The sequence below is a fragment of the Megalobrama amblycephala genome, linkage group LG23 (assembly GCF_018812025.1).
Source record: "Megalobrama amblycephala isolate DHTTF-2021 linkage group LG23, ASM1881202v1, whole genome shotgun sequence".
NCBI lineage: Eukaryota > Metazoa > Chordata > Actinopteri > Cypriniformes > Xenocyprididae > Megalobrama > Megalobrama amblycephala.
In genome coordinates this window covers 5504592-5518045 of record NC_063066.1, presented here as the reverse complement: position 1 = coordinate 5518045, position 13454 = coordinate 5504592, and the positions used below count along the sequence as shown (strand labels likewise).

General features: G+C 36.2%; 1 protein-coding gene across 1 annotated transcript in view; it reads left to right on the top strand.

The window, feature by feature from the left end:
- Positions 1-13454, top strand: part of fat2 (FAT atypical cadherin 2) — a 56706-nt gene extending 43252 nt beyond the window's left edge. Inside the window, 4 exon segments of the mRNA XM_048176076.1 lie at positions 2313-2754; positions 5183-5342; positions 7372-7883; positions 9628-13454. Coding sequence (XP_048032033.1) covers positions 2313-2754; positions 5183-5342; positions 7372-7883; positions 9628-10100 — 1587 coding nt within the window. The 3' untranslated portion in view covers positions 10101-13454.

The window sequence follows — 13454 nt, the reverse complement described above, 5'->3', positions numbered from 1 at the left end:
CACACTCAGCTCGGCCCAGCACAGCAAAATCAAACAGCTCTGTCCAATGAAAGCAAATGAGCAAAACCCATGGGCTGACTGGTATCAGATCAGAGCGAAAGGCTCTGTGCTCACTTCTCACTTCGCAAAACTCTCTGAAGATTCTGCCGCAGCAATTAAGAGGTTGGCGTGAAGGAGATGATGCTTAATAATGCATACTCTCAGCATCAGTGTAATACTTTCAAATGTGAAGTGCACACACAAGCTATGTTTTTTTAATGCACAGAACATGCATATGTGAGCGATCCATTATTTGTGGGTGGAGCGTTGAGGAGGCATGGTGTCAGCGTGTTGATTGCACGGTGGCTTTGCACCACAAAGTTGTCGGCCCGTTTGAACAAGAACTAACTGTGTTCTCCCGCGAGAGCTGTCTTTCGCAACTACCTTCAACGCTCAAAGGGCTTCTTATCTCCCACAGAGCGAGTGCAGAGAGCACACGCTTCCAACTGTGCAAAAACACAAGCTGTGTAACCTATCTCAGCAAGAGCATTGCTGGCTCTTCAGCAACCTGAGCACAGTCCATAAATATGTAACTTTATTCAAGCCGCAGACATCAGGCTAAAGCTAAGTGTGAATTGTGTATTTCTTTGGTGTTAAAATATTTTCTTTCATGCCAGACTGAAAGTTTTATGGGGGTCAATGAGGTGACACTATTTTTTCTTTAAATAATCTGTTCAAAAATACATTCAAAATGCAATTCATACATACAGTGCATGTGAAAAGCTTCAGACTTTAAGCTTTAGAAGAAAATGGGTTATACTTTATTCTGATAGACCACTTTACTTTGGCCCTGTTTCCACCTGGTATTAAGATGCTTTTTGATCACAAATGGACAACGCTAAATACAGGTGTAAAGGTGGTAGTCAAAAACGCATTAGACCAGATTTCTTTCTTAGTGTAGATGTTCATGTGTTCAAACAGCCACAAAAGACCATCTACTCTCCACCTACTGAACTAATGCATAAACATTATTGAAAGCTCTCCAGCCAGCTTTGTCGGCTGAAGGCCCAAGTTTGGTTTGAAGATGAAAAATGTACCAAGCACAATGTTCTCTCACCATTCCTGATTTCTAACACGCAATAGTGATTAGTGACTGAAAATTGTTACTGAAAAGTGTAACACTCTCTCTACAAACATAGACTTTATTTATTTAGATTATTTTTTGTAGAGTAAGTGTTGCATTTTTCTTCCTAAGTTTGAAATTCAGATTTTTTTTTTTTAGTTGAACCTCCATTACATTTGGTTAAACATCTGCCTTTTAGATTAATTTTAAAATAAATTAAAATAATTAATATAACATTTTAGTTTAGGGTCCAATTCTGACTATTAACTAACTATTAACTATGACTTTTGCATCTATGAACTCCTAATTACTGTTTATTAATAGTTAGTAAGGTAGTTAAGTTTATTGGGTAGGATTAGGGATGTAGAAAATTATCTTGCAGAATAAGGCATTAATAACTGCTTTATAAGTACTGGCAATATCCTGATAATATGCATGCTAATAAGCAAGTTAAAGGATTAGTTCACTTTCAAATAAAATATTTACTCACCCCCATGTCTTTCTTTCTTCTGTCAAAAAGAAATTAAGGTTTTTGATGAAAACATTCCAGGATTATTCTCCTTATAGTGGACGGTTGAAGGTCAAAATTACAGTTTCAGTGCAGCTACTTACGTAAAAAAACGGAACTGGCGCCGCATTCGTTCCATAAGTAGGGAAGGCGTAGGACATACAGCGTAAGCTTTTTGAAGAATACGGAAAGCGGAAGCACGTGCAAGGCGATCATTTGTGTTTATAAAGCATATACAGTTTTTCAAAAATGACCGATCGTTTCGCTAGATAAGACCCTTATTCCTCGTCTGGTATTGTTTAAAGCTCTTTGAAGCTGAACTGAAACTGTAATTTTGACCTTCAACCATTTGGAGGCCACTGAAGTCCACTATAAGGAGAATAATCCTGAATAAAACATTCATTTCTTTTTGACTGAAGAAAGAAAGACATCTTGGATGACATGGGGGTGAGTAAATTATCAGGAAAATTTTATTTGAAAGTGAACTAATCCTTTAATAGTGGGAATTGGACTCTAAACTAAAGTGTTACCCATTTTTATTTTTTGTTATAAAATGATGATGACACCATAACGATAATACCATAATGAAGAATTTTCATTCAACCTGACAAAAATTGCCTTGTGTTTTAAACTAGATTTTGTTCTGTTCATCATCATCAATACTCTTATATGTCATTGACCCTTTTGTGTTTGTGTTTCTAGCTGGTGGACAAGGAGCTGTGGCTCAGATATAGCTGTGGCAACATGCGTCCTGCCAGTATGCAGGTGGCCAACCACCCTGTGGCTGATGGCCGCTGGCATGATGTCTCTCTGGAAGTCAATGGCACAACCCTTAGACTGACCATCGATTCCAGCCACTCCAACTCTGTCGTTCTGCCACAACCCTGCAAGCTGACTCAGTCCGGTGGGGCTCTGGTGCTGGCCAGCTCTGATCCCAGCACAGATGCAGAGCGACTGGGCTTCACAGGCTGTTTGGAGAGCTTACATTTCAATGGAGAAGCAGTGAGAGGAAAGGAGGGGGTGACAGGAACTGGCCTGCAGTCTGGCAGACTCTTTGGGATCTACCAGTGCTGCTCTGATGTGAAGATCTGTGCCAGTAATCCTTGTGAGAACGGAGGCACTTGTGAGGAAGACTCCAGCGGAGGTGGGAAAGCAGTTACTCTTAGGGGGGAATATTTGCACTCACTATCTACATTGTTTTACCTACTGAGTTATAAAATAAGAAATGCAAATTCGGTCACCAAATCTGTATGCCATTTGCACAACATTGTTTCCCATCTTGCTTGTCTACACCACGAGTTTTGATATATATGGATGATCATAATGCTGCATCATTTAATCAGCATATGATGAATTACTACTGCCATGATCACTAGATAATGTACATACAGTACAGTCCAAAAGTTTGGAACCACTAAGATTTTTATTGTTTTTAAAAGAAGTTTCGTCTGCTCACCAAGGCTACATTTATTTAATTAAAAATACAGTAAAAAACAGTAATATTGTGAAATATTATTACAATTTAAAATAACTGTTTTCTATTTGAATATATTTCACAAAGTAATTTATTCCTGTGATGCAAAGCTGAATTTTCAGCATCATTACTCCAGTCTTCAGTGTCACATGATCCTTCAGAAATCATTCTAATATGCTGATCTGCTGCTCAAGAAACATTTAATGTGTACAATTGTACAAAATATTTGTGTACAATATTTGTTTTTTCAGGATTATTTGATGAATAGAAAGTTCAAAAGAACAGTGTTTATCTGAAATCTAATCTTTTGTAACATTATAAATGTCTTTACTGCCACTTTTGATTGATTTAATGCATCCTTGCTGAATAAAAGTATTCATTTCTTTAATTTCTTTTCAAAAAAAAAAAAAAAAAAAATTCGTACTGACCCCAAACTTTTGAACGGTAGTGTATAATGCTACAGAAGCTTTGTATTTCAGATAAATGCTGTTCTTTTGAACTTTCTATTCATCAAGGAATCCTGAAAAAAAAAGTACACAACTGTTTTCAACATTGAAAATAATCATAAATGTTTATTGAGCAGCAGATCAGCATATTAGAATGATTTCTGAAGGATCATGTGACACTGAAGACTGGAGTAACGATGCTGAAAATTCAGCTTTGCATCACAGGAATAAATTACTTTGTCAAATATATTTAAATAGTACGCAGTTATTTTAAATTATAATAATATTTCACAATATTACTGTTTTTTACTGTATTTTTAATTAAATAAATGTAGCCTTGGTGAGCAGACGAAACTTCTTTTAAAAACATTAAAAATCTTAGTGGTTCCAAACTTTTGGACTGTACTGTACATATATTTTATAGACATTTTATAGACGTTAAATAGCAGTATAGAAATAATTTCATAACAAATAATAAATTCATTGGTAACACTTTAAAACAAAATTGAAATGGTTAACATTAGTTAATGCATTCAGTATCTTAAACTAATGATAAACATCACTTTTTAATATCATTATTAATCTAGCTTAATGTTTATTTCTACAACATTTCAAGTTTAACATTAATCTATTATGAATAATCATGAATTAACAGTGAACAATAGTCTATTTATAAATTAACATTAACCTAGATTAATAAATGCTGTAAGAAATTATTGCTTATTGTTAGCTTCTGATACCTACAGTAGTATCAAATTTTTAATCTGTGTAAAATGAAATGCATTTTATTGCCAAAATAGTAATACATATACAAAATAATAAAAACAGATAAGGTTTAATAAAATACATATTGCACTGAAAATGATAAAAAAAAAAAAAAATTAATTGGTAACACTTTACAGTACAGTTTAAAGTCCCCCTGTGGTGAAAATCAAGATTTTAATGTTGTTTATATGTCTCTGTGATGTTTTTAATATGCTTTAAGACAAATCATGTGCAAATTCATGTCAACACCATTTAATGAGTATTTTCTCATTAAAACTGCAGTGAAAAAAGATCAAACCTCTCAAATTATTGACTACAGGGGGACTTTAATCATCGTTTACATTAGATTAACAGGAAATGATGTATATTCATAAATTAACATTAACCTAGAGTAATAAATGCTTTAAAAAAAATCATTGTAAGTTACTTTAATGTTAATGAATTAAACATTAATGTAATTTTAATACACAGTGCTAAACTAGCACATACTGTACCAGAACCTGGTCAGGTTGGATGGGTAGTGAAATTGTGCTAAAGTGGTGCAAATTTATTCACTCCTTAACATATTTCACATCTTTGTTTGCATCTCTGTTTCATGTTATACAATTGTGAAGTGTGGAATTCATTCTTGAATATTAAGAGGTCCCTTAACACATTGGTAAGAGACAACAAACCAAAATGCTGGAATGTCTTTGGAGTATCTAAGCAACACTACACGGATATGGAAATAAAGCCACTGTATGTGCATCCAAAAGATCTCTCAATACCCCAGTGTCTGTCCACACTTTGATCTCAGCACAGAGAAGTTCCTATGGAAATGTCTTTGTTATCTTGGCTAATACTCTTTCTGAAGTATAAGATGCATTTTTTTCACATCTGTCCTCCAGGGTTTCGCTGTAGCTGTCCATTGCCATACAATGGCTCTCGCTGTGAGAACGGCAAGCTGCCGGACGATCCTTGTGCATCCCAGCCATGTGCCGGTGGATTGTGTATGCCAAAACATCAAGGGTACATCTGCAACTGCTCCACACAAATTGCTGGAAACAGGTGAGACTCACACAGCAGAGCTCTTGAAATCACACATTCATATCATGTCCTTGGTGAAGGCATTGAGAAGTCCTACTAATCTGCATGAAAATAAATACTTGTGCATTCTGTCTCTTCATCTCGTTCATGAACCCTTGCCCACACAGGTTATGTGTGATATGTGCGTTTGGCATGAAGCCGTAGCTCGCCTTTGAGTTAACAAATTAAAGCATTATTGATTGTCCTCGTTCATATATAACTACAAAGCTTGAGCAAATTAGTCATGGAGTGAGAATTTCAATCAATAGATGTCCTTCTGTGTGTCTGTCTCTGTGTGCATCACAGCATAACACCATGTTGGTTACTAGCATCACACGTTTATGTACAGCCCAAGACGGGAAACTCTACAAACACTGTTTAGTTATGAAATAATATATATATATATTCACTGTCCAGTATGCTGCACATTATATCTGATATATGTGATATACTCATATATGAAAAATTATTATTTTCACTAGTGTTGCAAGACAAAAGCCAGAACAGCACATTTACTCTGTATACTGCATAATTAATCATTTTTAAAATTATAGTATTGTAACCATTTTAATTTAATTTAATTTAATTTAATTTAATTTAATTTAATTTAATTTATTATGCAATTATTTCCTGGAGCAGTGAACACATTGCTAATGTTAGATTTATTGTAATTATTTTAATATGTAATGTGTGTTATATGAACACTGTTGTGTAAAATGCCACTCATTCCAAAAATCCATCAAATTTTCACTCAAAATTGTTACATGAAAAAAAAAAGTTTGTAAATATTTCTTCTTTGACATGTCTTAACCAGTTTTCGGGGTAACACATTACAAGTAATGTGAGTTATGTAATCGGATTACTTTTTCAAGTAACTAGTAATGCATTACTTTTAGAGGCGTTGTGTGTGAACATGATGTTTAGTGTAGTTTTAGGACTATTTGCCCAAAAACAGATTCAGTATTCCTCAAAATGAAAGGCAAACTCAGATTATGTAAACCTGCAATAATTAAATGTTAAATTACACAAATATACTTTATGTATTTAATCTCACTTTATAAAGCAGTGTCTTTGCTGCTGATCTTCGATGATCCAATTCAACTATAATAATAAACAAAAATGTCTTTAGTTAAATCACTTTTTTTTCTGAAGTAAGAGTGGTTTCTTCTGTCTGATTCTTCTGTGATCCAGAAGAAAGGTTTGTTTGAGCGGTGCCCTCTACTGTACAGGCGTGAATTTGCATTTCCTTCAGCCTCAGTCTTATTTATTTCACTTTTGGTGTGAAAAGATCAAAAATACAACTTTTGTTGATGTTGTTGTTAAAAAGCAAACAAACAAGCCCAGCCCAGGTGTGAAAAAGTATCAAAAATAATGTAAGTAACACATTAATTTCCATAAAAATTAATTAACCCAATTAGATACTCTTTAGGGAGTATCACAATTGTAATGCATTTCTTTTAAAAGTAACTTTTAAAACACTGGTCTTAACAGTAGCATTGTATAATAAGAAAAATGTACAAAAATATCTCAGATAAACATATGGAACCATTTAAAAAAGAAAAAGATAAAACTCTTCTTGTCTGCAGATAAAATGAGTTGTGCAAAAACACCCAGATGATAGATGGATAACATAACTGTTTGCAAACATCAAGGAAATTTAAAAGAAATTTATTTGGTAAACTGAACGTATACACTGTAAAAAATCAAAAGTTGAGATTCAGCAGATTTTTGAGTTTTCTCAACTTGTTTTTGTTGGAGATTTTTGAGTTTTCTCAACTTTTTGTTGTATGAACTGAATACAAGTTGAGAAAACTCAAAAATCTGCTGAAGTTTGTTGCCTTAAACTTTTCAGTTTTCTCAACTTTTGATTTTTTACAGTGTAGAATGAGGAAGATATTCATTTCTGATAATCCATAAATGACATACGGGATGGCATGTATACCATTGAATTGTAAGCTGTGGTATCTGAGTTTGAGAGTATCTAGATCATTCATACATCTTCTCTTTGCAGATGTCAGATTGCGTGCACTCCAAATCCATGTCTGGATGGTTTCTCCTGCTCGATGGCACAGAACTCGATCTACTGTGAGCGCACCACCACCTCCCCTTCTTATGTTGAAATCGCAGAGATCTGCGCAGGCGTATTGGGGCTTGTCCTCCTCGTTGTGGCCTTCGTGTGTTTCCGAAAACGCTACGTCAGCAAAAAGAAGCACAAGTCCGGCTGCGTGCAAGACTCCAACGGTTACTTCCCGACTTTACCTAAAAGCATGATGAAAGAAACTGAGATCAGCTCTCCCATGGAGATCAACACCCTGATTGGCTCCGTAGGCGATCTGGACAACAGTCCTTTCCGATCACTGAAGCCTCGTGAACAGCGGGAGCTCGGCCCTCAGGTGGGACCCCGGTCTCAGAGGCCTCAGGGTCCTGTCATTTGCAGCGTGGCCCCCAATCTACCTCCGCCACCCTCCACCAGCTCTGATAACGACTCTATTATGAAAAATAATTGGGAGCACGACTACGAAGGTGAGAACTTGAGTTTTATTTATTATTTACCCGGCTTTTACAGGCACTTCACTTCATTTGGAATTTAGTCACATCATGAAAGATGAGAGAAGTGGAGGACAAATAGCTGTGTGTGCTTGTGCAGGTCAATGGAAAAAGCATGTGCGGGTCGTATTCAATTATATCTTCTGTTTGCTGCAGCACTGAGCACTTTCTCCATGAAAAGCTCTCCTTAAAAGCTATGGCTCAAAAACTGTAAATATCACATTTAAAGTTGGACATATTGAATTCTCAAGGACATTTTGCGCACTTAACATTCAAGCATTTAAAAAGCAGTTGAGAATTAAAGAACATGTTAAAGTAATCACTAATTTTTACACTTGACTCATATACTGTCCTCCACCGCTGTGGAAAGTGCATGAGTAGATCACCATAACTGTGATAATAAACAGTGCAAAAAACTGTCATATCCCATTCTTTATTAGTTTCATATATTTGGGTATATTAGGTATTTGGTTTCATATATAAAATGAATGCCACACAGCATTGAGAGGAATTTTCTCCTGCTCTTGCCATTATATTGGTACCGTACTACTAGCATTTACAATGACTGATTTTTTTTCTCCATTTTTCGAAATTGTAATATACAGTATGTGTCTGTGTGTGTGTGTGTGTGTGTGTGTGTGTATAATGTTTTTAAAATAAGTCTCTTCTGCTCACCAAGGCTTCATTTATTTGATCCAAAATACAGCAAAAAATGGTAATATTGTTAAATATTTTTACAATTTAAAATAACTGTTTTCTATTTGAATACATCATAAAATGCAATTTATTTCTGTTGGTTAAGCTGAATTTTCAGCATCGTTACTCCAGTCTTCAGTGTCACATGATCCTTCAGAAATCATTCTAAAATGCTGATTTGCTGCTCAAGAAACATTTATGATTATTATCAATGTCAAAAAACAGTTGTGCATGTTTTTTTTAGGATTATTTGATGAATAGAAAGTTCAAAAGAACAGAATTTATCTGAAATATAAAGCTTTTGCAATGTTATAAATGTCTTTACTGTCACTTTTGATCAATTTAATGCATCCTTGCTGAATAAAAGTATTAATTTCTTTACAAAAAAAAACCAACCTCTTACTGACCCCAAACATTTGAATGGCAGTGATAATGTTACAAAATCTTTCTATTTCAGATAAAAGCTGTTCTTTTGAACTTTCTATTCATCAAATAATCCTGAAAAAAATTGTATGCAACTGTTTTCAACATTGATAATAATAATAAATGTTTCTTGAGCATCAAATCAGCATATTAGAATGATTTCTGAAGGATCATGTGACACTGAAGACTGGAGTAATGATGCTGAAAATTCAGCTTTGATCCCAGGAATAAATTACATTTTAAAATATATTACAACAGAAAACAGTTCTTTTAAAAATCAATAATATTTCACAGTGTTATTGTTTTTACTGTAGATTTGATCAAATAAATGCAGTATTGGAGAGCATAAGAGACTTCTTTCAAAAATATTTAAAAATATCTTATTTGCCCAAACTTTTGAACAGTAGTGTATATCAGGCTTTTATTGTTAGTTTCTGACCGAATTTTAGTATTGGTGGATCACTAGAACACCTGTAACAAACAAGTAAAACTTCAAACACTCATGTAGTCCTACTTGTTGACATAGACTCAACTGCTGAACCGAAGTGAAACCCATATCTAAAAGAAGAAATAAACAATGTATAATAATTCTCATTCACAGTGTATCCAGCCGATCCAGACTACTATGGCCGACCCTCCGTTCAAGAGTTCCCCCAGTTTGACATCGTAGAAAGCACCTACTCGACTACTGCCACAGAGTCGCGCAGGAACTCTCGTTTCGGAGGCTTCCCTTTCCCGCTGGACCGCGCCGACCGCCGCGCTCCATTACCCCCTTGTTACAGCAATCAGAACTTGGATGACTTCTTGGGGTCGGACGGTCTGCCGCTGCCCAGCTCTCAGTGCCCTAACGAGTACACGGCCATAAGCTACTACCCTACCCAGCACACTCGCAGCATGGACAACGTCTCCAGCAGCTATAAGAGGCTCAGTGTGCGTTTGAGCGTTGCACAGCCTTCATATGCGGACAGCGGAGGATCCACTCGGCCTGGATCTACTAGAAGGACATCTCGCAGTTATGCTGGCTCAGACATGGTGGAGAGTGACTACGGCAGCTGTGAGGAGGTCATGTTCTAGGCAACAAAAAGGATCAAAGGTCCCGTATGAGTGGGGAAGGTTATGTCGTGCATATAGTATATGAAGCTCAAAGGCTAAAAGCCACAGAAGCACTATCAGTATTAATAGTCACTTTCAGGGAAAACAAATGCATCTGTGTGAAATGCAGCTTTTCTTATTGTTTTGCCCTTTACAAATCTGTAGAATTATTGCATGACCTTAAAATGTCTACAGTGTGGTTATAAATTACGTCTTTTAGTGTCTGGAGATAATGCGCCCTTATTTGTTCTTGCGAGTTCAATCGCACACCGTCCGGTTTGGTTGAGAAAACTATGTGACATGACGTGCTGGCAAAATGAGTCGCAATACGCATAGGCTAACAGGCGAAACAAGTGAAAAATATCAATTTCGGTCGAAATTGAGGTTTTCACAAAAATGAATTCATTAAGCAATCCCAATGCTCCAAATAGCAATTAAACATCTAAGTATCTTTATTTGTATGTTTTCTGAGAGGAGTACCTTTCCTTTGACCATGAAAAATGCTGTTTTTCTCTGCTTGCTTCTCGACGACTGGTGCTTTCCTCAGCACAAGTTTGGTATCATTTTAAAGCGCAGCATTACAACTTTGTGAATATTCATAGTGAATTCTCGATGGCATGAATCTGAACCAATGAAATGTGATTTTCAAACTCATGCTGATGTAAAAAAAATGATCTAACACGCGCTGACCGACATATCCGAAGCGCGCACACAAAGACGCCTCAGTGCGTGATCCCGATATACACTTATACACTGAATTACAGTAATTGCAAAATCCGTCTCGGCAAGTATTTCATGCAATCATTATCTGTTATGTCTTAAGTGAAAAACATGTGATGTGTAACCTTACATTAGAAATGTTTGGTACTGTCCGTAACTTTTTTGTACAAAAATTATATAATGAGCGAGTACATCATGAATCCGTTTTCCAAACTGTGTTTTTGTCTTATCCTGAATCACTACGGTACACCTATAATAAGTGTTTATATTAGACAGGTCCGGTGCGGAGTAGCACAGTACCTGCGTGACTCGTCAAAGACATAAACAGAGAGTTCCAGCTACAATGTTCTTCCGCAAGACGCATGCAGTTCTGTTTATTAACCACTAGAGTGCCAAAAGTTACGGACTGTAGCTTTAATATATAGGTTGTCTGTTTCATTAATGTGTGTTCACACTTGTCACGTTTGGTTCGACTAAAACGAACCCTGGTGCGATTGCTCAGTTAGTGCGGTTCATTTGAGCATGTGTGAACGCTACCATCCGAACCCTGGTGCGCACCAAACAAGCAGACCAAGGCCGCTGAATAGATGGGTCTCGATCCGCTTCCAGACGAACTCTGGTGTGGTCCAAATGATATATGAACGCAACACGGACCAAAGACATGTAAACCAAACCAAAAACAGGAAGATAAGACCCTAAAAACGACAGAATCCTCATGCATATCGGTTTTTCTCATCATAGTCGCGAGTTTGCCCATCACAGGCAGCACTCCTTTTGACTCCTTTACACATTTTATAAGCTCTTCATGAGTTCCCAGCTGGCCAAAATACCATCATATGCAGGCTACGCACACACAATGAGTGCATTTACCTCAGCACACGGCATTGTTTTTGGATGTTCAGTAAGTTCCGTCTCAAAATAGGCAATACGTCATAAAATCCGTCATAAAATCAGGTTGTGAATGTATCCCTGTGCCTTTAGGTTCGGTATCTTTTGGTTCGAAATTGGCAATCTGAACACTAATTGGACCTTTGTGCAGACCAAACAAACCAAACGTACTGAAGTACAAGTGTGAACGCACCCTAATCAAACAATTGTGGAATCATGGAAAAAAGTTGAATATATATTCCTATAGATACGGGTTTTGACGTAGTTTGTGCCAAATTTGGTGGTATTACCAGGGATTTTAAACTATGATTGCTTGATAATTTTGTTTTGGAACCTTCAGAAAACTCTCAGAATTTACTCTATCGACTTCAAACAGGTGTAGCTCAGTCATTTTTTGTCAGATTCCAACAAATCATACACCATTTTAATAGAGAACGTGAGTATAACAATAACTAATTTTTGAAAATTTGCTCATTCTGACTCATTTTGGCAGCAAGGGTCACATATGTTATTATTAGCATTGACTGATTGTAGTGTTGCATGTCATTATCAGGTTGGATGCCAGCTGTGGGACGGATGATTACATCTGCAAACAAAGCTGAGGTGTGTTGTTCTTGCAACCCATATGTGCTCACCGAAACCAGTGTGCTATGAAATTTGAATCATGTTCAAGTGTACCATATGGTATAAAGATTTTTAGCGATGCAAGGAATACAGAAGCACATTTCACTACAACAAAACAGCAGTATAGTGGTTATATTGATTTGTACAGTCGACTGAAGCAGAGGCTGGTTCTCTGCTGGATCAAAACATTAAGCACCCAATGTGAAATATTACATGTTTGTTCAAAAAATATCAAATATAGTTCCCCGCAAGTTGATGTGTTATTGGTTACTGGGAAATTTGCGAGTACCCTTAGGCTGTGTATGAATTGCTGTGTTTGGTGAAGAGTACTTTTAAATGTGAACTATGCTTAAGCTTCTTATGCTGCAGATCTTATACAGTTTCAGAAGGTTTCAGTGATCTGAGGCAATCATACAGCTTTTTAATGGCTCATTATGCTTCTTGACAAACTGTCTAATGCTTACTAATCATTAAAAAGATCAAAAATACTGCCAAAGTATGAAAGAAATTGGATTGATTGAAGAATCGTGTGTGTGTGTGTGTGTGTGTGAACATCACAAACAACAGCTGCATTTTATATTCTGAAGCGCTTCTGTCTTTGATCCATGTTCATAACAGTAATGTCATCTTTAGGGCACAATATTTTTGTTTTGTTTTGAGAAGTTATGAATAGGGATTTCCACCACAGCACATCTTATTGGATGCAAAGATGAGCTGAATGCGATTCATTTAGCAGACTGGTGCATGCGTCATCAAATTGTATCTGCATGCGCTCAATGAAACCACTTCCTTCCGTCATTGACTGCTACTGTACGTCATTGTAGTGTTTAGTCTGTAGTGTTTCAAATGACATAGTACAGTGTTGACGTACATATTAATGGCAGCTGTTGCAAGTATTTGTTATGATCTGCCGGATGTTTGTGCAGTGGCTGTGGTATGTGTGAATGTATTTTTTTCTTTTGTATTTTGAAAATTCAATGTGGGACAAATCCCATGTTTAAAATGAGTTCCTCTGTGAGAGAATCTGTGTTGTCTTTGACATTTCCAATCTCTGTAGAAAACACTATGAAATATATTAAATAAAATTATGTTTAATAAACAGAA